Here is a 26489-nt window from a genome sequence, read left to right on the forward strand (position 1 = left end):
GAGGAAAGATCCCCGGATGCAGATGTGCAAGAAAATAAAACCAAACACTAGTTCCCTGGAGGTTGTGGAAACCAGACACGTGGGCGGATGGGATTCACAGAGGCTTCCCGTTAAGCTTTTGAGAACACTTTGCCACTGTAAACTGGGGCGATTGGTGGGAGAACTTCTCAGAGATTCTTGAGAATTGCCGCAGCATGCAATTCTGGAGCTTTGGGCCAAGGCGCTCAAGTGTCAGCTCTTCTCACCTTTTGGGCAGCAACTCTGACCTCTATCCTCACCACCCACTCCAGCTCTTCCAACCCCCAAGCAAGGCCCTAATTCTACATTCGACTTTTTATACCTGAAACATGCAGAGTGGCTTCTGTTCTCCTGACAGACCCAGACTGATACAGGCTGTGCAGGAGGCCTTCCTCTTCCAGCCTTGGTCCTCCTCCAGCCCACTCTGGGCACTGGAAGTATGGATGGCTTTGTGTCAAGTTCATCCAGTGGACGGCACTGGCAGGGATGAACGGCAGGAGGAGAGAAAAGTCAGGGCATATAGTCCCTTCACGCCCTCCCTTCTGTGTCACCGATTGGCTGTGTTCTTGTGCTGAAGACCACAGCTCCTGACCCCTGCCCTCCCGTGTGGAGACCCTCAGGGAGTTCCAAACATGACTCCCTCCTCCTGCCCTTTGGGCCACAGCATACTGATCTAATCTTTGCTTTCCCCTGAACTCTGCCCACATCTTCATAAATGATCCCTTATTAAACCTTTCTCCATGGCCCAGTTTAAGTGCAGCATCTGTTTCCTGCCAGGCCGCAACTGACACACTGCTCCATCACCCCTCACCAGAGCCCCTGCCAGGCTCACAGGATGGCCAAAAGGCTTGTAGGTGTCTTGGTGTTCAATACCAACGGTCAAAGGTCACCAGACATTTGAGAAACATTTCCATGTGAAGGAAAGCGACAAATACATACCAAAAAAAGGAACTAAGGGAAAAAAAATAAGTATACAGGGAACAAAAGAAGACTTCATCAAAAACCAAACACTAAAAGGTTGAAACAACCTAAGTGCCCATCAACAGATGAATGGATAAAGAAGATGCAGTATCTGTATACACACACACACACACACACACACACACAAAATGCAATACTATTCAGCCAGAATAAAGAATGAAATCTTGCCATTTGTGACAACATGGATGAGACCTTGAGGGTATTATGCTAAGTGAAGTAAGACAGAGAAGACAAATACAGTATGATTTAACTGATATGTGGAATCTAAAAAAAGAAAAGAAAAACAAAATAAGTGAACTAAACCTAAACCAAAACAAACACTTAGATACAGAAAACAGAGTAGTGGTTACCTGAGTGGGAGGGGGAGAGGGTGAAATGGGTAAAGGGGGTCAACTGTATGGTGATCCATGGAGCACGTGGTAGGGTATACACAAGTCGAAATACAATGTTGTACACATGAAACTTATGTTATAAATTAATGTTACCTCAATTAAAATGTTTTTAATAAAATAAAATAAGTATAAGGAGAAAAAAATACCAAACACTAAAAGATTCTCAAAACGTGAAGAGACGATATTGTATCCATGAAACAAGGATAGGACACAAATAAAAAATAGAAAGAGAGAGAGAGAAAGAGGGAGATAAAGAGAGAAAGGCGGGGGGGAGGAGGGGGAAGAGGAGACAAAGTTGTTGCAATCAAGAGGATGAGAAAGATCTTGGAATACAAAATATTATAGCCAAAATTTAAAAAGCTGAATAAAAGAGTTGTTATATAAAGTCAAGCAAATCTCCCAGGAGGTAAAATAAAAGACAGTGAAATAGAAAATAGAACAAAAGGGATAGGAAATATAGAGGATCATTCCAGAAGGTCAAATGTCCAACTTATATGTAGTCCAGGAAAAAAGTAAATAAATGGAAGGACTGAAATTATCAAATTAATAATACAAAAAAAAGTCCCTAAATTGAAGGCCAATTGTCTCCACATGGAAGGGGCCCATCAGGTGTCCAAGACAACGAATAAAAAAAGATTCACACCAAGACATAGTCTCATGAGATTCAGAATACCAGTGATAAATCCTAAAATCTTCCGGAGAGAACAAGCAAGTTGCTTAACAAAGGGATTGGGGATCAGGATAGTATGAGACGTCTCAATCAGGTCTCTAGAAGTTGGGAGATAACAGAGCAATACCTTCCACATTCTGAGAGTTAATGACCCTCAACCTAGAATTCTACACTCAACCAAACCATCAATCAAATATCAAAGTGGAAGAATGACATTTCCAGACATGCGAGGACTCCAAATGCATGCCTCCCATGTACTCTTCCTTCAGAAACATCAGAAGGATATGCCCCAGCAGAGAAAGGAGTACACTAAGAATATGGAAGACACGAGACCCAGGAAACTAAGGGTGCCACCCAAGAGAGCAGTGACAGGACGATCCCTGGATGACGCTGTGTAGCAAGACCAGAGGGCAATTGGTTCAGCTGAAACAACATGGAGAACTCGAGGAGGGAGTTCTGAATTCACTGACTATGCGGAACATGTTATTCATAACCTTTGGCAGATCTGGTGGACGACGTGGTAGGGAGAATAATGCCCCCCCACCCCCACCAAAGATGCCCACATCCTAATTCCCGGAACCTGTAAATATGTTAGGTTAGATGGAAAAGAGAAATTAAGGTTGCAGATGGAATTAACGTTGCTCATCAGCCAACCTTGGGAAGGGGCGAGGAGCCTAGATTATCCAGGTGGGCCCAATGTAATCACAAAGGTCCTTAAATATGCAACAGGGAGGCAGAAAAAGAGTCAGAGTGGTGCAGCGTGAGAAAGACGGGATCAGCTGCAACCAACTTGGAAGATGGAAGGGGCCAAGGAATGCAGGCAACCTTTGAAAGCTGGAAAAACAAGGGAATGGCTTTTCCCCTAGAGCTTCCAGAAGGAATGCAGCACTGCCAACACCTTGATTTTAGCCCAGTGAGACTCATTTTAGACTTCTGGCCTTATTATATAGCAGCAATAGGAAACTAATACAGAGGATTTGAATGAGGCCTAAAAACTAAGCAAATAAGAAAGTCAAAACAGTTATTAACATCAGGAGAAACAAGCTGTAAAAAAAAAAAAAAAAGGAAAACAATCTATAGTATAAACTATGTGGTTCATTTAACAAACAATATGTGGTCATAAAATGTAAAGCAATTAATATATTGATTAACCAAAAAATATGATAATAATATAGTGGGCAACTTTGGGGTGGGAAGTTGGGAAGAGTAATCGAGGTGATTCTAAAAGGAGCGCAATAGATAGTGCCTAAAATTAATGTCAAGAAATAGCAGTATAGGCATGTTATTTATTAATTTATTTTTGGCTGCATTGGGTCTTCATGGCTGCACGCGGGCTTTCTCTAGTTGCAGCGAGCGGGGGCTACTCTTCGTTGCGGTGCGCGGGCTTCTCACTGCGGTGGCTTCTCTTGTTGCGGAGCACGGGCTCTAGGTGGGTGGGCTTCAGTAGTTGTGGCGCACGGGCTTAGTTGCGCCGCGGCATGTGGGTTCTTCCCGGACCAGGGCTCGAACCCGTGTCCCCTGCATTGGCAGGTGGATTCTTAGCCATTGCCCCACCAGGGAAGCCCACGTATGTTATTTAGATACAAGGAGGTAAATCCAGAAGACAGAGGTATAAGATTTGAAAGTGGATCCCCCTGGGGAATGGAACTGAGGAATACAAGGGAGGAAAGCAGGGGTCCACTCATAGCAAGAGAAGCCTTATTTAGGACAATTGTTTACAATGTGTGTAGAGCCCTTTCCCGTCCCCGCTGTAACCAATTATTACGAACAGAGTGGCTTAAAGCAACACAAATTTATTATCTTACCATTCCAGAAGTCAGAAGTCCAAAATAGGGGTCACTGGGCTGAAATCAAGGTGTTGGCCTGGCTGAACTCCCTCCAGAGGCTCTACGGGAGAACCCATTTCCTTGACTTTTCCAATTCTAGAGACTCGAGGCTGCTGGCGTTCTGGAGTTCGTGGCCCTTTTCCCGTCAGCAATTACATCTCTCTGAACTCTGCTTCCATCATCACAGCTCCTTCTGTTAACTACCTTGTCTCCCCGTTCTGCTAATAAAACCCCTTGTGATTATATTGGCCCACCGGGATAATCCAGAACACCTGGATAATCCAGAACAATCTCCCCAGTGCAAGATCATTAACTTAATCACACCTGCAAATTTCCTTTTGCCAGGTAACATAGTCACACTTTCCAGGGATGAGGACGTGGACATCTTTGGTGGAGTGGCATTATTATGCTTACCCCAATGCGTCTATGTTTAATTTAATTAAAAAAATTTTGGGGGGCACGTGGCTGGCGGGATCTTAGTTCTCCAACCAGGGATGGAACCCGTGCCCCTTGCAGTGGAAGCGCCAAGTCCTAACCACAGGACACCTGGGAATTCCCTAAAAACATTTTTTAAAACATGCACTCTTTGACCCAACAATTCTCCTTCTAGGAATTAATGCTAGTGAAATAATTAGTCATATGTACAGAAATTTATGTTCACAGACACTGTTCATGATGCTGAAAAACTATAAACAAATACATGTTCATGATAAAAAGGTTTAAGGTACAGCTATAAAGACTACTATGAGGCAATTAACTATCATGCTATAGAGCTTTATGATGAATAGCAAAAGATGTTCACTGTATGTTGTGAAAAAAGACAAAATAGTAAGTTCACTACTATCTAATTTTTATTTTTTAAAAGTGTGGGTGTATTATGTGTAGAAAAATGTGTTTTTGTTATGTACGTATGTATGTACATATGTGTGTGTGAGTTTATGTAGGGAGACAGAGACAGAGAGTAGGAAAATGTGAGTGTGTGTGTGTGTGTGTGCATGCACAGTGGGGATATATGTGCCAAAGGCCCACAGGACTGAGACCAAACTGTTAACTCTGGTTACCACTGAGTGGTAGGAATACATACAATAAACTTTCATTTTCTTCTTTATGCCTTCTCCTACTTTCTAGGATATTGTCCCCCATCAAGCATGCGTTACTCTTATAACCAGAAAAAAAGTTATTTTCATTTTGCATAAATAAATAACTTTTAAAATGAGCATCTGAGGCCCTAGAGACTAACTATAGCAACAGCTGTGACCAAAGATTACACATGTAGCAATTAGCACAGCTAAGAAAAGATGTCAACAATCTTTATTAACAGTCTCCAAACATGGTTTAGCAATCCATGCTCTAGGAGTATGTTGAAGCCATGACTATAAATCTCCATATCTTGTTCTCTTTCAAATCTTGTTTTGTGCTAAGGTCTGCTAGGCTAGAACATCTTAGTGGGCTCTGAGTCTCAACTGGTTTCCAGGCAGCAGTCAAAAAAACAGCTTGAGTCCCTTCCTTGCCCATTAGGTGGGGCAAGAAAGCTTTAGAAGAGTCCCTACCAGCTAAAACATGAACAGGAAGAGACCAAACTGAAAAAAAAAACTGGTACAAGGGCTCAGAAGTCATCTCTGTCCATTTGGGAGGCATGTGTGCTAAAATTTTTCAAGGATGAAAACTATTTCCAGAGAGTTTTCTAGAGAATACCAAATTGGGAGTCTGTAAAATGTGTTTCAGTACCTGAAGATCATACCAGCTACCAAAACAAAACAGAAACAGACTCACAGACATAGAGAACAAACTAGTGGGGTTACCAGTGGAGAGAGGAAGTATGGAGATAGGGGTAGAGTATTAAGAGACACAAACTACTATGTATAAAATAAATAAGCAGCAAGGATATATTGTACAACACAGGGAAATAGAGCCATTATTCTGTAATAACTTTAAATGGGGTACAATCTATAAAAATGTTGACTCACCATGTTATACACCTGAAACTATTATTGTAAATCAACTGTACTTCTAATTAATTAGTTAATTAAAGTATCTCTGGTTGAAATGCAAATTAAAACAACACTGAGATAGCACTTTTATGGATCAGACTGGCAAAAATTCGAAGCTTGTCAACACACTCCACTGGCCAGGCTGTGGGAAATTCCAACTGGTACAACTCCTGTGGAGTAGAGTGGGCAGTATTTAAGAATATTCCGTATACAGTTTACCGTTCCGCCCAACAATCTCATTTCTTGCAATTTACCCTGAAGATTCACCTCTAACAAAATGAAAATAAATATGCACAAGGTTATTGATTACAGCATTATTTGTAATTGCAAAATATCAGAGACTACCAAAATGTCTGAACACGAGTGTGGTTGAATAATGGCATAGGGACAAGTGGAGGACTGCAGCTGTAAAGGAGGAGGACAACCTCACAAAGTGACAGGGAGTGACTTCCAGGATTTCTTAAGTGAAAAGAGCCAAGTGCAAAAGAGGATATAAAAGATGCTTCCTTCCGCGTAAGGAAAAAGGGGAAGTAAGAAAACATACATGTATCTGCTTGTCGTTCCCAAAAACACAGGCAGGAGACGCTGGAAGTTGGTCACCTACAAGGAGTGGGAGGGAACGTTGTTAAAGGAATATGGGACGGAGTGACACTTCTCTTAGTGTATCCTTCTGTATGGTTTTGATTTGTGGGAGTATGTTAATATTCTATATATTCAAAAAACCAAATCAAATGAACAAGGATGAAAAGGGAAAAAGTCAAAACTGAAAGCAAATTGAAAAAAAAAAACAAACCCAACTGTATTTCAAATGATGTTCCTTGTATTATCCTTGCAACTTTTCTGTAAGTGTATTTCCAAATAAAAAAGTTTTAGATAGATGGAGAGACAATTGGTTGAAATGTGTGATAATGCCACTTCACACCTACTAGAATGGCTAAAAACACAAACAAAATGACAGGCTGGCAAGGACGTGGAGCCACTGGAACTCTCATACTTTGCTGATGAGAGTGTAAAATGATACAGCTACTTAGAAAAACAGTTTGGTCATTTCTTATCAAGTTAAACATATACTTACCATTTGACCCGACAATCTCACTTCTAGGCATTTACCCAATTGAAATAAAAAGATATGCTTACGTAAAGACCTGTACTTAATCTGTAATTGCCAAAAGGTAGAAGGAACAAATGCTCAAGTAGCGAATGGATAAGTAAATTATGGTACATCCAGACAATGTAATACTACTTAGCAATAAAAAGGAATGAATTAGTGAGATATATACAACAACAAGGATGAATCATAAAAGCATTATGTTAACTGAAATAAGTCAGACACAACAGGCCACATACTGCATGATTTCATTGATATGGCATTCTGGAAAAGGTAGAATTATAGGGATAGAAAACACATCCATGTTTGCTTGGGGTGGGAGAGGAGAATGCCCACAAAGGGGCACAAAGGAACTTCGGGTGGCAATAAAAGTATTTTATATTTTGACTGTGGTGGTGATTAAATGACTGTATAGGTTTGTCAAAACTATTGAACTGTATGCCTTAAAAGGGTGAATTTCAGGGACTTCCCTGGCTGTCCAGTGGTTAAGACTCCGCGCTTCCAATGCGGGGGCGGTGGTGGTGGGGGTTGATCCCTGGTTGGGGAACTAGGATCCCACATGGCGTGCAGCATGGCCAAAAAAATTTTTTTTAAAAGGTGAATTTTACTGTATATAAGTCATACTTAGTACACCTGACTTTAAGAAAGAAACTCTGCCTGGGTCTGAATCCCAGCTCTGGCACTTATTAGCTGGTGACGTTGGGCAAATTACTTACCTCCTCTGTGCCTCAGTTTCCTAATGGAGACAATAATAGTACCTACCTCACAGTCTTTCTGTGAAGATGAAATGAGTTAATACATGGAGAGTGCTAGGACATTGCTTGACACAGAGTAAGTGCTTAGTACTTGGGAGCTCTTGTTTTTTGGCTGCGTTGTGTCTTCGTTGCTGTGCGCGGGCTTTCTCTAGTTGCGGCGAGCGGGGGCTACTCTTCGTTGCGGTGCCAGCTTCTCATTGCAGTGACTGCTCCTGTTGTGGAACACGGGCTCTAGGCGCGTGGGCTTCAGTAGTTGTGGCGCACAGGCTGAGTTGCTCCACGGCATGTGGGATCTTCCCGGACCAGGGCTAGAACCCATGTCCCCTGCATTGGCAGGCGGATTCTTAACCACTGCGCCACCAGAGAAGCCCGTGAGCTCTTATTCTTAGGGTCAGAACAGACGAGTCTGAGTCTGAAAGCTTGGCTGCCAGTTCCACCACTCAGTAACTACATAAGCTTGGCAAAGTCATTTAACCTCTGGTAATCTCGAAGTTATGGCAACGTTACCCCCCACCTGCCTTGCACACCACACTGGGTATTTACAAAGATCAGATGGGATAAAGGTGAGATCAAGTAATGGCTTGGTCATTCAAGGATAGATTTTTTTTCCCCAAAAATTGGAGAAAGCAGCATCTGAGAGGACTGCCTGGATTCTGAGTTTCTCTGTGAATCCAGGGGCTATTAACCGAGATCATGAATAGAGGAAAAACACTTCTGGGGTTCATTTCAGTTTCAGACAGGATGAGTTTGACATAGCTGTAGGACATTCAGGTGGAAATTTCTACGTGACAAATAGAAGTAAGTGCGTAGAGCTTGGGGAGAGAGGTCAGGGGTAGAGATAACTTTTTTAAAAAAACATTAATGAACACATGATATCAAAAGACATGCATATAAATTAAATCATCCAAGAAAAATGTGGAGGGAGAGAAGAGAGCCAGGGAATGGGCCCTCAGGATCACCAGCACAAGGGGGCAGACAGAGGGTGAGAGGCCTCAGAGGAGACAGAGAAGAGAGGTCCAGGGGAGAAGGCCAGGAAGGGAAGAGAAAAGAATTGAATTCAGCAAACACCGAAACAGCTGGGGGCTCTGGAAGACAGACAAAAATGAATGAAAACAAAGCAAAGGTGATGAAAAGAGTAAACAATTGAAAAAAGAGCCCAGATAGCCAGGTGCTGCCCTGAGGGTTGGGAGGTTTGGACAGAGCTTCAGAAAATAGAGATGGTGGAAGGGGAAAGTTATCACAGAATGGAAGGATCTAAGTCTCCAGGCAGAAGGGGCCCAACAGGAGCTCAGCTAAACAAAGGACCCATTCAAAAGACCCATCGATGATAACTTTCAGAATATCAGAGAAAAAGAGAAAATTCTAAATCTCTCAGAGGTTAAAAAACACTTCACATATACGGGAGTAAGAGCCAAAGCAATGGAGAAATGCTTTTAAAATAGAAAGAAAATTATTTCCAATCTATTCTAGATATTTCATATAAGTAGAATCATATAATATTTGTCCTTTTGTGACTGGCTTATTCACTTAGCATAATGTTTCCAAGGCTCATGCACAAAGTAGCATATATCAGCACTTTATTACTTTTTACGGCTGAATAAGATTCCATTGTGTGGATAGACCACATTTTGTTTATCTATTCATCTGTTGATGGACACTTGGGTTGTTTCCACCTTTCAGCTTTTGTGAATAATGCTGCAACTACAAGTTTATAAGTCCCTGCTTTTAATTCTTGTGGGTATATACATGCTTAAGAGTGGAATTGCTGCATCATATGCTGCATCATAATTCCATGTTTAGCTTTTTGAGGAACTTCTAGGCAACATTTTTTCACCATAGTTGCTAAGAGACCATTAAATTAGTCGCACTGTGTTCTCTGCAATCCCTTGCAGAATATTGTCATCAGCAAGAACTTCACAACATTGGAGTCAATTTCTTCTTTACTAAATATTAAGTGTCATTAGAAGGGATTAAAATTTGAGGTAAGAATTTATTTTACAAAATTACCTGTAAAGTTTAATCTAGCTTTTAATAGCTTAAATGATACGTACAGCAAAAACAAGCTCTCTTAATGTTAATAAGTCAGGGTTTTAGAAGACATTTTTCGGGGACTTCCCTGGTGGCATAGTGGTTAAGAATCCGCCTGCCAATACAGGGAACATGGGTTCGAGCCCTGGTCCGGGAAGATCCCACATACCGTGGAGCAACTAAGCCCACGAGCCACAACTACTGAGCCTGTGTGCCACAACTACTGAAGCCCACGCGCCTGGAGCCCATGCTCCGCAACAAGAGAAGCCACTGCAATGAGAAGCCTGTGCACTACAACGAAGAGTAGCCCCTGCTCGCCACAACTAGAGAAAGCCCACACGCAGCAACGAAGACCCAGTGCAGCCAAAAATAAATAAATAGATAGATAGAAGACATTTTTAGCTTTCTGAGAATACGATTCTATCCCATGCCCTCTAAAATACGTAAACTTGAATGTCATACAAACTGCAAACACATTTTAAACATGTATGTGACTATCTGCAAAGGTTGAATATACATAAGTAAAATATTATCTCAGCTACTAAAAAAGATAAAGCTCAGAAAAAAAGACTAATAAAAAATAGCAAAAGTTAGTGGACACTAAATATATATGAGCAGTATTATTATGAATGAATTTTTCTTCCTTTTACATACTATTTTAAGTGAATTTAAATTAGATGTAATTATAAATTATTAGAAATCAATAATTTTTATTAAAAAGTTAACACAACACATAAATAAGCTTATCCACATTTGATGATGTGGGAGGGACACAGGCAGTAAAATCCCTCTGGACTAAGGAGAAGTAGGTAGCCCTTGGAGGCAAAGCTTGATTACATGAATTTTTAGTAACAGATATACAATGGATAGGATATTCTTACCACTTTTTTAAAAAAATGGCTTTATTTTATAGAAATGATACAATGTTCATTATATTCAACCAGAATACAGAAAAGCACAAAGAGTCACTCATAATCCCACCACTTAAAAAACCATCTGTGTTAACAGTGGGTGGGCATATGTCCTGACCTCTCTATTCATGTACAGACACTACTGATGGTGAAAATTGCTATACTCTTTATCTTTAAAAGTTTTAGTTAACTTTATATGAATGCTACAGAAAAAAATGAGAAATGAAACTGAAGGTGCTGCTCAACTTCAGATTAATATTTTTTCATCATAAGGTCTACTGGTTCCTAAAAGACCTAAGTAAGCCAGTGATTCTCAAACTCTTGAGCGAGCATCCGAATCCCCTGGAGGGCTTGTTAAAACAGACTTCTGGGGACTTCCCTGGTGGCGCAGTGGTTAAGAATCCGCCTGCCAATGCAGGGGACACGGGTTCGAGCCCTGGTCCGGGAAGATCCCACATGCCGCAGAACAGCTAAGCCATGCGCCACAACTGCTGAGTCTGCGCTCTAGAGCCCATGAGACACAACTACTGAGCCCACATGCCACAACTACTGAGGCCCGCGTGCCTGGAGCCTGTGCCCAGCAATAAGAGAAGCTACCGCAATGAGAGGCCTGAGCACCGCAACGAAGAGTGGCCCCCGCTCACTGCAACCAGGAAAAACCCGCGTGCAGCAACAAAAGACCCAACACAGCCATACATACATACATACATACATAATATCCAGTATAAAAAAAACCAGACTGTGCTGGGCCCCACCCCCCGAGCTTCTGATTCAGTAGGTCAGTGGTGGGGCCAAGAATCTGCATTTCTAACAAGTTCACGAGTGATGCTGATGTTGTTGGTTGGGGAACCATACTTTGAGAACCACTGCATTAAGGTCAAGAAAAAGACTGAAAAACTTAAGGTTGGACACTAGGTTTTTTTCTATTTTATATAATACAATCTTAGACACCATAACTTGACATGACACCTGCCCATGAAAGATGAGGTGGTTAAGTTCTTAGAATTCATCCCATCTTCCCCCACCCCACCTCACCCCACCCCCACCACGTCCCGACTGATTAACGTACTTCCATTTTTGTCATGATTTATAACATTTACATTCTATTCTACAACTCTGATTCCTCAGTTTTAAAACCTTAGTTGTGTAGTTTAACGGATTCAGAGCTAATAACCATTCCTTTTGGTGGGACTTCGTTGGGGAACCTGGTATCCTCTCTCGTCTGGGTTCCCATTAAGTGTCCAGAACTGGTGCTCACTGGACCAAAAGGTGTATCTTATCCTGTGAGCTGTGGCTTCCCCAGGCTGCTCTGCGACCCAGAGAACGCCTTGTTCTGGTGAATCTTTCCCCTTTCCCTGAAGTCCTGAGACAGAAGCAAAGCCCTCACCTTCCCAAGGATTTTCCTTGACTCTCCTCTGTATGACCTGGTCACCGTACCAGTCCCTTTGTACATACCAGGGCTCCACATCACTCCAGTTTCTTTGCTCAGTGCTACTTAAGGGGTGGAGGGGGGCTGCAAGTCACACCTCACCTTGCTGCATTGGCATCTTCTCCGTGCTTCCTTGTTTGGTTGCTGCTGGCGAATCTGTAGCTGCCCTTTATTGAGTTTGCCAGATAATGGAAAAGGAGAGTTTCTGATCCAGCTTTACTCTTCCTGCTTCCTTCCACCTGAAAGTATCCCCATCCTTTTTCTAAAAACTACTGAAAAATGTAGGATTTATAGGGTAAAAGATGGTCCATATGATGCATCTACATAATTATTATAATGTAAATATAATAGTTTTTTCCAATAGAAAAAAATGTATCCTCCAAAATATTTATAGTAGTTTTATCTGTGATAAGATTATGGCTGATTTTTTAAAAACTGAAATTTACATTGACATAATTGTAGATTTACATGTAGCTATAAGAAATAATCCGGAGATCCCATGTATGCTTTACCCAGTTTCCCCCAACCCATCAAATTTTAAAACCAGCAAAACCACCAATGGAATAGTGCCTCTTTGAGGTCTGTGAAACCAATAAGAAAGAAATGTGACCAGGGGATGCTCAACCAGGAATGCCAATTTCTCTCTCAACCTTTAGTATATTACGCTTGGTATAGCACTTCACACTATAGGTTGCAGTTCTTTGTTTTTGTGAATCTCTTCCCCAACAGTCAATTAGGTGTCTCAGAGCAGGAACTGTGTCTTATTACCTTTGTCTTCCAGGGCCAGAGAAGGGCCTACCACACAGAGGAGGAAGGTGAGAAGGCAATGATATGTGACTTATCAAAATAACTTTTCTTCTGAAGTCTTACGCATTCAAGAATTCAAATTCTTTCCAGTCAATAAAAAGTGCTATGGATAACCTTTTGTTCAACCTCCACACAAAAATTAGATATTTAATTCCTAATAGACATAGTCTATTTGTTACTCATTCATGCAACTAATATTTAATGAGTTCCTACCATTTGTCAAGTAGGATGCTGGCAGCTGGGAATGCTATGGTGAACAAGACAGACATGGTCCCTCTCCTTATTTTATACTTTAAATTATAAAGCAAGCCCTTCTTTTTAGCCATTAGATCTTATGCACTCAATATTTTCTAAATACATCCATGCTACAAATAGGTATTTTGCAAATAACATGCTTTTTGCATTTTTAGACAGTACCAAAAGTATATTCAAATATGCCTAAATAGGAAACCAGTTGTGGAATGATTAATATTGAATCAACCATTTTACCCTTAAGTGCTACAATAAGTAAAAATAGAGCTACAGAACCAACTTTGTTTACTCAGTTACATTTCTTTTTTTCTCTTTTTTTGGCCGTGCCACACCATGCCGCGCCCAGCACCATGTGGGATCTTAGTTCCCTTACCAGGGATCAAACCTGCATCCCCTGCATTGGGAGTGTAGAGTCTTAACCACTGGACTGCCAGGGAAGTCCCCAAGTTACATTTCTATGTTTAATGTCCATTTTCCCTATCAGGCGGTACGTACCAAAAAGGCAGGCTCTATGTGTCTTGTTCTCTTGTTCATTGCTATAATTTTAGCACAGAATCTGTGCAATAAATATGCATTAACCTAATGATGAACTATTCGAGGATTTTAACTGTTCCTCAGAGTATGGGAATAAATGAAATAAATTATTTTAAAATTTAAGGCAGATGTTATGGGTACTTAACACAATACAAAGTTGTCATACTGCTGTGTGCGTGCATTTTTTTCTTGCCATAAGTGGAATGTAAAAAAAAAACCAAACTGGGCTTCCCTGGTGGCGCAGTGGTTGAGAGTCTGCCTGCCGATGCAGGGGACACGGGTTCGTGCCCCGGTCCAGGAAGATCCCACATGCCGCGGAGTGGCTAGGCCCATGAGCCATGGCCGCTGAGCCTGCGCGTCTGGAGCCTGTGCTCCGCAACGGGAGAGACCACAACAGTGAGAGGCCTGCGTACTACTAAAAAAAAAAAAAAAAAAAAAAAACCTGACCTATAGAGACAGTACACAGCATAAGACAGGCCATCCATCTAAATTTATTACCCGATTTTAATGCATCAAGCAGTCTTGCCCCCTTACTGCTGACTCACTAAGGAAATGGCTACTCTATCTTTTAAAGGCATGTTTACAAAATTAAACGTTTGCAATAAGATTTTTCATGATCCAGTCATGAAAAAGTTAAGTTCTTACCAGATTTTGATGCAGAAAGTTCTGTCTTTGTAAGTGCAAAACAGTGGTTTAAATATCAACAGATCCTACGAAGGGCTGTAATTCTCACACGAAATTAAAATAATGTTCTCACAAACTGGCAAGTAACTGCTTCAAGCAGAAGGAGCAACAGTATTTTATTTAATTATAATTAAACATTTCACAGAAGTTTAATTGGGAATGTATATGTACTATTAAGCAGAACACAGAAAACATAAAGAAATAAGGTATTGAGACCTAAAATATCATTTAAAATCCTACCAATGTTATCTTACACATAGTAGGTACTCAATACAACTGAACTGAAAATAAACACTTTATAATATGTGCTTGCAAAATGTGTAATGCTGTAGTAGTAAAGTACAATTTCTGAATATGAGATTTTGTCTGTCAGTTTTTTTTAAAAGCCTTTAAAAATATGATATGCATGAGCTTACCCTGAGGGAAAGTAAGATGGAATACAGATTATAAAATCTTTATGTATTTTCCACAATAGCATTTTGAAGTTGGAAAAGAGCAAATAGTTGTGGAAAAAAACTGAATGAACCAATTACTAAAAATTCAGTGCACTCATAACTACCTGATGGAAAATTTGAAGCACCTTTTCTTACGTCTTCTTATGTCATAATACGAAATTATGAATTATATAGACCTTCATCTTCAGAAGCTTAAGAAAACTTCAAGTTGTAAGCCAAAATGTCATCAGAAAAAAAAATCTGGTATAAAAATTGCTACGTAAGGCCACTGTTTAAAGTTCTTTCATGTACAGACACTATACAATTCAGGTACTTTTGTTTTTGTTTTTATTACATAAGCAAAACTTTCAACATAGAAACGTCTGGATATAACTCAGTTCTCTATGAAACCATGCTCAGAGAAAAATGCATCAACAAATAATGCCCTTTTGAGACTTTTTGCAAAAGAAGCTGTAGTTAATACAACTTTTAAATTGAATACTGTAATTTAAAAGCAGTTGTTAAGTGTAAAAAAGTTGCAGCATTCCACTACGGAAAAATAAAGTCATTTCATCAAGATAGTTATAGTATTAGTGCTTTATTGCCAATTCTAACTCTTGACAAAAAGATGCTCCCAAATACCATCCTGTAGTGTCATTTCCATTTGTAACAATTCAAGATTAGAATGCTGGGGCAATGTTTGTATATTCCTATTGAGAGAAAACAAAAGAAATACAGACTTCAAAAGAAGCATTGGTTAAAACATCTGAGCTAGAGTTTTGTTTACATTGCAATTTTCGAAATATTTTAATTAATGTATTACCACTTGCACTCAAGATCCCCACAAAGCTATATGGATTCCCAAAGACACAAAGTAACAACGAAACACATCAAAGCAGATATTAAATGATAAGTCAGTAGGACAAAAAATATATATGGCACTTGATAGGCTGGTATTAGTAAGCTAATGAAAACAGCATTCTGCTATTTGGGCGAGTTTCACTGGGGACATCACTGACAAAAAATCAAGACTCTTAAACCTTAGTCCCTCAAGAACAGAGCCTGATGTGACACATGCACAACCTCAAATGGGTACTTTATCTTTGTCATCATATGGTATCTAATTCTAAAACTATATGGACTCTTCTAGCATGACTGGTAACAGCAGAGAAAGCTATTAGAGCGGGGAAAGCTTTCCTGCTTTTGGATGGTTACCTACAATGTACGAAGATGTATGGCTTCAATAAACACAGGAAAAAGAATTCACAATAACAATAAGACTATGATTAAAGGATAACAAATGTGAATTCTATACTGTGATGCTATGCAAATTGTTAAATTACCAGCCACAAACTGGACATAGGACCATGCAACTAATAAAAGAGCAAAAATGGTAGAATGACATGTTTTTCTGGGACATTAAAAAACTTATTAATACATATATCCTTACCTTTTACTAGGATCTTACATTATTAAAACTGAAAGAAATTTAAAAGTTGATTTATTTTTTGGCACTTATATTAGTATGGAAATGTTTAATTCCAAACAAAAACAGTACTGATAGAAAATTCTTCTTTCTATTTTGGTTAATGAAATGTTCAAAATACATGCATATATATTTTTGTCAACATCATTCCTTTAAACAGAGCCAGAATACATTGTATTCTATTTCTTTACTCATTATATAATATAAACATCATTTACATTGATCTTCAAATAAAATATCTGTTGCCTACTAACAATTGTAAAAGGAAACGCTAACTATAATAATTCTGAAAAGCTTTTTCAACTGAAATATCTTGTTTATAAAAATGTGGAATTATTCTGAATCACATTCACCCTTGACATGGCTTCTTCTACACTATCTCTCGGATTGATCCCTGCATTCTCCCAGTTATTTGAAAACCTATTATAAGCAGAATGCTGAACTAGACATACGAGCATCACCCTCCTCTAGGTTTTCATAACTTGACACTTGAGTCAAATGTTTCCTTGTTTATCTTCCTGCACCTCGCCTCCTCCCAGAACCTGCTCACCCAGCCATCAGCCTCAAACACCACTTTCTCCTTCTCAGTCTAGGAAGATGTCCTACTGTCACCACATCACATCCTCTATATTCTACCCAGATTTCGAGGTCCTCTGTAATTTGCATACCCCTGTCTCTACCCAACTCCATATTCTACTCCCAAAAATGGATCTTTGGCTGTAGCCCATTCTAAGTCCTGCTGTCCATGACTCAGCTTACAACCTACCTCTTTGGTGAAGAGAGTAGAAATCACAGTACTTAGCGTACATTCCCTGACCATTTCTAACACACTGATCCTTTCCACCTCTCTTTAGGCACTTATCATCTGTGAAAATAAGCTCTTCAAAAATATGGCTGTGCAGAAAAGAGTTAATATAGCATACCTGACCGCTATGGTTTGAAAGCCCTGATTATAAGGTTGGCCCTTGGCTGGCATCTAAGAACTTAGATTTCAGGAGGGTTCCCACCACTGATGAGTGCATAAATTGTGCAAACAACATGGTCTATGCTGAACACTTGCTTTCTTGCTCTGAGTCTGGAATGTGGTACGTGCCTGGCAGGGGGTGCCTACGTGACCAGCACTGGGCACTGAGTCTCTAACAAGCCTCCCTGGTTGGCAACATTTCACGCATGTTGTCGCAGCTCGTTGCTGGGGGACTCAGGCACATCCTGTGTGACTCCACTGGGAGGGGACTCTTGGAAAGCTGCACCTGGTGTCCTCTGGACTCTCCCGTGCGCCAAATCCCCGTGCTGATTGTATTGTGCAGCCTTCCGCTGGGACATCTCAGCTACGAGCGCCACCACATGCTGAGTCCTCTGAGTCCTCCTAGCGAATCACTGAACCCGGGGTGGTCTTGGGAAGCCCTGACACCATTGCTGCTGTTCACTAACTTTTCAGAGCTATGGATGGGGGTGTGTGTGTGTGTGTGTGTGTGTATGATTAGATTAGATTCCATTCAACAGCATTTTTAAAGACAGACTATATGAAAGGTAATAGGGGGAGACATAATGCTAATGAGGTACCCTCTGTCCTCAAGGAGATGATCAACTATTTGGGGAAATAGGAAGGTAAACAGCAACAGTTAGAGACCAAATGAAACAAGAGCTAAAGAGGGGGCTTTGGTAAGGCTTTATAGTGGATCATAAAAGGAAAGCAGGGTTTAATAAGAAAAGAATGAGGATCAGGAGGCTATTTCTAGCCAAGAGAACGTCAGGAACAAAGACAGAAATACATGAAAACGGGCTTCCGTGGCGGCGCAGTGGTTGAGAATCTGCCTGCCAATGCAGGGTACACGGGTTCGAGCCCTGGTCTGGGAAGGTCCCATATGCCGCAGAGCAACTAAGCCCGTGCGCCACAACTACTGAGCCTGCGCTCTAGAGCCTGCGAGCCACAGCTACTGAGACCGTGTGCCACAACTACTGAAGCCTGTGCACCTAGAGCCCGTGCTCTGCAACAAGAGAAGCCACCGCAATGAGAAGCCCACGCACTGCAATGAACAGTAGCCCCCGCTCCCCGCAACTAGAGAAAACCCGCTCGCAGCAACGGAGACCCAATGCAGCCCAAAATAAAAGAAATAAAATTTTAAAAAATACATGAAAACATATATTATGCTCCAAAAAACAGAAGGTGCATGGAAAAGTGTGGTTAGAAAGGCAGCTTAGGGCTGGACCTGGCTAACAAGTCTGGTCTCTTTTTTTATAGGCAACAGAATCCTTGGAAGGTGACTGCACAAGAGTGATATGACTCAGACTGTGTTTTGGGACAATAACTGTGTTACTAGTGAAGGAACGGAATAAGCAAATCACAGGAGGCAAGGGAGCAGGTTAGAGGCTCCGAAGATTCCCCAAACAGACCAGGAATACCTAAGAATGTAGCATACAGTAAAGGTGGCATTTTCAATCAGTGGGGAAAGGACAAATTACTCAATAAGCAGTGTTAGAAAAATTGACTATCTACTGGGAAAAAAAATCAGATCCTGCCCTTATATTGTATCGTAAAAACAAATTCTAAAAGGAACAAGTATTTATATGTTGAAAAAAGTAACCATAAAACCACTTAAAGGAAACACAGTAAGGAATTTTTATAAGCATAAACATGATATGAAATCTAAAAGCCATATAGGATTAACTTGACAGGTTCATGAAAATTTAAAAGTTCTGTAATGTAAAAGCCACCATAAACAGCCAATTAACATGAAATAAACAGGAGCAAAATATGATAGGTTAATACCCTCAGTAAATCAAGAGCTCTTAAAAATCAGTAAGAAAAAGTACCAACCCTCAACAGAAACACTGGTAAAACATAGAACTAAGGAAATTGAGGGAAGAAATACAAATGACACATAACATAAAAAATATGTTCACATCATTAATAACTGAAGAAAGGCAAATGAGAACTATCTCCTGCTATTAAACTGACAACAGATAATAGAGATTAATAATGTGGAGTGCTGGCTAGGGTGCAGGTAAACAGGAACTTTCATGTACTTCTGGTAAGAACAAAAATGAGTAAAAAGGGAGCTATGGCAAGGTACCAAAATGTCAATGTGCGCAGTGGTTTAACGGAAATAATGAAAACCTGTAAACTATCCTGAAGTCATCAACAGACGCTTGGTTAAGTAAGTCAGTAATCATCAAACTGGGTTACACATACCCTTAGGGGTATATGAAGACTTTCCAGTGAGTATGTGGGTAGACAGTTTGGAGGGAATCAATTTCCAGATCTTCAAATTCTCAGTGTTTGCTTTCCAAAATAACCTGCCTGTACAATCGGTTAAGGCTGATTCCCTACCTCCCACTTTTATACTAGGAAGATACACCTTCTCATCCTGAATCTTAGTACTTTGCATTACCTGGGGACCCAACCAAAAGAGGGGGAAATTGGAAATACTGGTGACGGTGCCAAGAAAGTGAACCAACCCTAGCAGCTAGTAATAAATAGCATACTTCTGCAAGTCAGATGCTTTCCATTTCTTTGCTTTCGTTTAATTGTAGGAGGACAAAATCAAGCTGTCAGTAAAAGAACATTCAAAATACTTTTTGAGGATAGATCACTAAGTGACTTTTTGGCCTATAATTTAGAGTGAGTCCAAAGAATGGAGTGGCATTGCTATAATAAAAGTTCTTTCTTTCCCATCTATACAATCATATAAACAAGGTTTCTCAGGACTTACATTTATAAAAAGAAAAAATGGAATTGATAATTGAACACTATTATTCTACTACTAAGTAATATTTATCTATGAATACCTGAACTAATTGAAAAGAGAAATGCATTTCCAATAAAACTTTTGTCTGATCAATACTTAACAAAATCTGTAATACATTTACGTTATTTTGATCAACTGTAATGGTCATTCAATCCAGAGAAATATTTAACACCTAATAGTCACAGAAATCTATTAATATTATGTGTCAAATTTGATTTGGTGAGCAATAAAAGACTTTCAAAGATAAAAGTCTATGGGGCAAACAGAATGGAATCCAAATTCAAGGCCAAAAAAAGGAATGATGTAAAATTTCCCACTTGTTAAAAGAGCTCATCTGTGTACTTTAAAAAATGGATGTTAGTTACCAAATTCCTGTGGTGTGCAGGTTCACTGAAGAGATTTAAAACAATGATGTAACAGTTTTATTTAAGACTCTCTATTTACAATATGCCAGAAATTCTATCCTTTATAACAAGTTAAACTTATGATTAAAAAGTATTAGATACCAACCTAAAAATGTACAAGGAGGTAGATAATTTTTCATAATTTTAGGGTATGTAAGCAAAAGAGGTTTGAAAAGCACTGAAATAAATAAGACATCCATAGAGTGGAATGATATGGGGCTATTAAAATGAATGAATTGGATGGAGCAATGGATGAGTGATACAAATAAGAACACCTGGGACAATCGCAGTCAGAAGGAAAACTGGGAGGGTTAGTACGACAAGTTTCTACTTGGCTGGCTAGCTGTGAGAGCTACAGACCCTGAGGAGACCCAGTGGTCTGGGGAGGAGAGCAAGTGCGATTTTATCTTTAACAGCTTTACTGAGATATAACTCACATACCATACAGTTCACCCATTTAAAGTGTACAACTCAATGGTTTTTAGTGTATTCACAGAGTTGTGCAACCATCACAATAATCACTTCTTTTGTGCCCCAGCATCCTTCAGCTCGAGGGACACAGCAGCAGTATAACAGGTTCTTGCTGATTCATCTGATCTTGGTTCCTGTTCTATCTTTGTACCCCATGACTTTCATGGTTTTTTTCAACCCCAAAAGCCATGAATCCCGGTCTCTAACTTCCTTCTCACAGTGTCCTTCTGCTCTCTCCTTCCCCGCTTTCTATCCAGGGGCAGAGCTCTGGTAGGCACCGAGCTGACAGGTACCTGGGGACTACTGGAGAGTCTAGGATGCTGAGGAACTCCATGTTTTCCTGACCAAACACAAAATTGCTAAAAGTTTTTCAGAGGCAATGTTCCCAGCGGGGGCTTCATGAATTTTGAATAGGTTCTCCATCCTAGTCTGGTCCATAGTCAGACCCTCAAGAGTTTCTGAAAACCTTCTATGATGAGCAGAGAATATTTCATGGGGGCGCTTGTGAATGACAGTGGATAAAAGACAAGCTTCTTTCCATGGGGTAATAGACATTTCTCCCATCTCCTCATCTTCCACCCCAAGCACAGAATCCAAGAGAAAGGAAACATAATAAAATGGAATTTGGGTGCCAGAATGGGGTTAATATGACAAGTGCGTGATGAATGAGGAGGAAGCATTTTAGTTCTGTACTTTACTAATACTCCTTGGGAATCTTACTACTTTGTAGGCAGCTTGGGAGCTAATTCAGTTTTAGGGAGGCCACGATTATTCTGGTAAGTGGACAAGAGGACATATCAGGAGCACATCTAGGATCTCCCCAACTCTTGCCGGAAGCTGTTTGGCCCTGGACACAAGAAGCACATGTCTGATGGCACAGTAAACAGACTGTGCTATAGATGAACATTGTAAGAAATTCAAGCCATGACTGATCAGCCCAGACATTTCAATATGGTGGGGGAGTGAGGAATCCAGACAAGACCAGTCTAAACTTTCCTGGTGGACTTTGAGGCATGTGGAAATACATAGGTTCATATCTAATTTCAGGTTCAAGAAGTTCCAGGACACCTAGATTAATTAATTAACCATGCATCCTTAATCTAGTTGGTGGTCTAATAATGAAAACAATGAACTTTTGTCCTTAGTAGGACAAAAAGCCAAAGCAGGGTACAGATACTGCCTGGACTAAGACTTCTCTCCAGGGCAGGACCTTCAAAGTCCCCCCCCACCCAATGCTAAATCTTGGGATGAAGCAACACTGGAAGAAACCAAAGATTCCAGGCCTTCACCTCTTTTCTTTAGGGCATGAAATCCAAGGTAAAATGGAGTAATAGGTCTAAATTGTCAGTCTGTACATATGGAATGGGATTCCAGGGTAGCACAATACTACTAGGACAGCTCTAAGGCCATGTAAGCCGTAAGTACCTTAGTTCACGGTTTGCAGGGCAGAAATAGAGACAGAGATGTAGAGAACAAATGTATGGACACCAAGGGGGGAAAGTGCTGGTGGGGGAGTGGTGGGATGAATTGGGAGACTGAGATTGACATGGATACACTAATATGTATAAAATGGATAACTAATAAGAAAAAAAAAGTACCTTAGTTCAGACCTTGGCAGAAACAGAGCAGATGTGATGCCTCATTCCTTTCCCTAAAGGTTAGGAGAGTGTGGAACCCAACTGTTCAGAAGGGTGCTAACAGTAGGGTGCCTGATTTCACGCCATGCTCATAGAGGTGGGCCTAGTTCAAACACAAATCTATACAAAGCCTGGCTATGCCTTGCTTGCAGGTACTGACAGTAGCCAGGCTGGAAAAGCTCATGTCAAAGTAGCTACAACATGAACATCTATGAAGCAACATCCAGAATGGTAGGCCCAAGAAAAAGAGTAGTAGACACTGGTTCTTTAAAAATCTAGTGTGTGGCGACGACTTCTAAAGCTCCCAGTTGGCAGCAAAAGGCAAGAGGAAGTTGAGGCTGTGATCTGCCCAGGACCCTAACTGAACTGCTACATTCTAGATGATACAAAAAGCCTAGGCCCTAAAGCCTGGAGACCCATAGCAGGTTGTGGCTCTTTCTAGGACACACTGGTTATGTCCTAAGATGAAGGCTTGATGTCTGGTTTCTACTGGTTGTTAAGTGAGGCTGGTGGGCAATGTGGTCTGGAAGAACTGGGAGGCCAGCGGGAATGGGGCAAGCTGAGGCAAAGAAAAGGATGAGGAAATGGAGCAAGTTCAATGAGAATATAGAAACTGCAGGCTGAGGCAGACAGTCAAGTAAGCACTCAGGAGCCCCAAATCATCTAAAAAACAGAGGTAAAAATGGAGCTAAATGAAGCTAACAATCAAAGTTCAGCACAGAGCTAACAGAAGAAAAACACACAATATGTACCTGAAACCCAACCTTGCAATTGAGGAAAAGGCTTGCCTCACCCTTCCTCCTCGAGTGGGGATCAATGACCAGCTTCCTTGAGAACAGCCAGGCTGCCACCTGTGACTGGGGATGAATGCCTAGAAGATCTGCTGCAAAGAAACTTGCCACATGAGACAGGAAGAGAAGCAGCACCTTGGTCCAACATAGGGAGGTGTATGAGAGGGGAAAATGACTCCAGTTACATTCATGTTTTTAAACAAGAGATAGCTTTCCTAACACCAAGAGTGATATACACAGTGAAATTAAAAACCTCTTTTAAGGCACTCAGTTAAAATTAAGGGGTGGGAGAAGTTACAGAAGATATTCTATTCAACACTAAAACTTCAAAAAAAATCAGTTGTCAACTCCATTCTACTGGTCCATCTTTTGAAAAATAAGTTTTACTAAAATCACTAAGTAAGCTCAGCGTAAAGTCTTCACAAGCATGAATACTTATGGGAACACTGAAGGTTAGAAAATGTATAAAACCACAATTAGATTATTTGATAGCAACACTAGATATACATCATCTACTCAGAAGAAAATATTAGCCCCAAGTTATTAACAAAAATGAGTCAAAAATTGACAAACATGCCTCAACAGAAGTAATGCTATTGTTCTCATTTAAAATATAATTTGCAGACGTTATTTTTATATGATATTTATGCTGCATTTTCAAATACCAACATGGTGAATTTAAATAAAATCAATCCACAACTAAAAGAGTATGCAATCCAAATTATCAAGTAATGAAACTTTTTATTAATAGTTAGAGTTAGCATATAGTAGTGACGGTTGCACAGCACTGTGAATGTAATTAATGCCACTGAATTGTATAAAGATGGTTAAAATGGCAAATTTTATGGTATATGTATTTTATCACAATTAAAAAACATAAATGAATGGGAAAAAAAAGAAAAGTTAGTGTATTTTGTAATTATGTACCCTTTTTATGTAGTCAGTTCAATAATTTTTGGTACCTAGAAAATTCACATTGTATCAGGCTAAAATGTATCAGCTAAAAGTCTTTACCTGATTTTCCATTTCAAAGATTAACCATACAACAGAAATTCTAAAGTAAAAAGTTCAAACAGCTAGCATATTCAAAGTATTTGAGGTATAATACTAAGGCATTCTTCAATTATCATGCAGTAAGAACATTGATATCTAGGTTGTTTCTTAAGTCAAAATTACATTACAAACTGAATTTATCTATTAAACATAGATACTTTAGGAGTTCAAAAGTCAGTCAATATTTTTAAATGATCATAATCCAACTAACCTTTTTTTTCCTCAGTAATCTTTCTCTGAATGTATTAGTGATAAATCCGCTTGGACCAGCAAACCGTAAACGCTGATATTTAGCCTGAATGCACAAGCTCTTCTGTACTAGGCCTGATTTATACTGGGGCTGAAATGCGCCACCTCTAAAGTTGGTCTGTAAAGGAAAAAAAAAATTAGATGTTAAAACTATAGCTTCCAAGTCTATTTTATTAGTATAAGAAAGGGGAGGGCTTCCCTGGTGGTGCAGTGGTTGAGAGTCCGCCCGCCGATGCAGGGGACACGGGTTCGTGCCCCGGTTCGGGAAGATCCCACATGCTGCGGAGCAGCTGGGCCCGTGAGCCATGGCCGCTGAGCCTGCGCATCTGGAGCCTGTGCTCCACAACGGGAGAAGCCACAACAGTGAGAGGCCCGCGTACCGCAAAAAAAAAAAAAAAAAAAAAAAAAAAAAAGGGGAAAAGGTCTGGAACTTAGAGCTTCCCTTAATTCTAAGTACTAAAGATATTTAAAGGGAAAAGGTTAATGATGGTAATAAAGCATGTTTTCCTCAAACTAGCTTCCTAGTTTATTTTGTATAATAATAATTTAAAAAATATTTTATATAAATGAATTTTTAAAACTATTAAATTAAATTTTGAAATTCTTGAAATTTATCATACTAAGAAAAAGACAACTTTAAAAACCTCAGAATTATCCTTCTGATTCATAGTGAAGTATATCAAATCCCAACTGGGTGGGGGAAGACGTTAAGTATCAACATTTATTTAAAAATCACAAACTCTCTTGGGACTTCCCTGGTGGTCCAGTGGTTAAGAATCCACCTTCCAATGCAGGGGACGAGGGTTCGATCCCTGGTTGGGGAACTAGGATCCCACATGCCGTGGGGCAACCAAGCCCACGTGCCACAACTACTGAGCCTGCGCTCTAGAGCCCATGCTCCACAACTAGAGAGAAGCCCATGCACCACAAGGAAGAGCCCGTGTGCTGCAATGAAAGATCCCACATGCTGCAACTAAGACCTGACACAGCCAAATAAATTTTAAAAATTGAAAAGAAGAATCAAAAACTCTCTTAACTTTACTCTTGTTAGTACCTTTTTAAAAATATATATTTATTTATTTATTTGGCTGTGCCAGATCTTAGCTGTGGCATGTAGGATCTAGTTCCCTGACCAAGGATCGAACCCGGCCCCCTGCATTGGGAGCACGTAGTCTTAGCCACTGGACCACCAGGGAAGTCCCTCTTGTCAGTACTTTTGAGTCAATCTTTCTTTACCATAAAAATCCCACTACAGCACATATTTTCAAGATAAGAGCTATACTTAACAAGACATTTCCTGACCTGAATACTGCCCAATATTACAATAGACATAGAGGACAATGAATATTTGTGTGTGTCCCATGTGGGACATGTACAAATGGTATCTTACAAAGGAGTAATTATAAAAGTTAAGTAGATTCTTCTTTCCACAATGATTTAACAAATGGGTATGCTATACATAATGATACACAAAAGTGTATTAAAAAGTATTTATGCCAGGCCTATTTTCCAATTATTTTCTTAACGCTACAAACAATTTCAGGGAAAACAGAATTATAATGAGACACTATAATTTTGTTAAAACTATCTGCACCAACTTGATACATCAGGGCTAATCTTGAGATTTACATTGTCCATTTTTACATAGCTAATAAGGTGATTACTATCTGGCTTTGAATTAGTCCAATTTATGTAAAAAGTAAATTTTAATGAAAGAGCTCCTTTTCTTAGGAAGGATTATTTCTTCCCCCTACTTTACTATAAAGAATTGCGAATTTCTAAACAACCATATAACATTACACAGTTTTAAATGATTGGTCAAAAGGAAA

At 40.0% G+C, this 26489-nt stretch overlaps 1 protein-coding gene across 1 annotated transcript in view; it reads right to left on the reverse strand.

Annotated features, from left to right (window-relative positions):
• Positions 1 to 14483: 14483 nt before the first annotated feature.
• Positions 14484 to 26489, reverse strand: part of BCLAF3 (BCLAF1 and THRAP3 family member 3) — an 85736-nt gene continuing 73730 nt past the window's right edge. Inside the window, exons 12-14 of the mRNA XM_079726905.1 lie at positions 24623 to 24778; positions 23320 to 23493; positions 14484 to 15530 (exon numbers count right to left, since the gene is read on the reverse strand). Of these exons, the coding sequence (XP_079583031.1) occupies positions 15501 to 15530; positions 23320 to 23493; positions 24623 to 24778 (360 nt within the window). The 3' untranslated portion in view covers positions 14484 to 15500. The remainder of the gene's footprint in view (positions 15531 to 23319; positions 23494 to 24622; positions 24779 to 26489) is intronic.

Source organism: Hyperoodon ampullatus, assembly GCF_949752795.1.
Source record: "Hyperoodon ampullatus genome assembly, chromosome: X".
NCBI lineage: Eukaryota > Metazoa > Chordata > Mammalia > Artiodactyla > Ziphiidae > Hyperoodon > Hyperoodon ampullatus.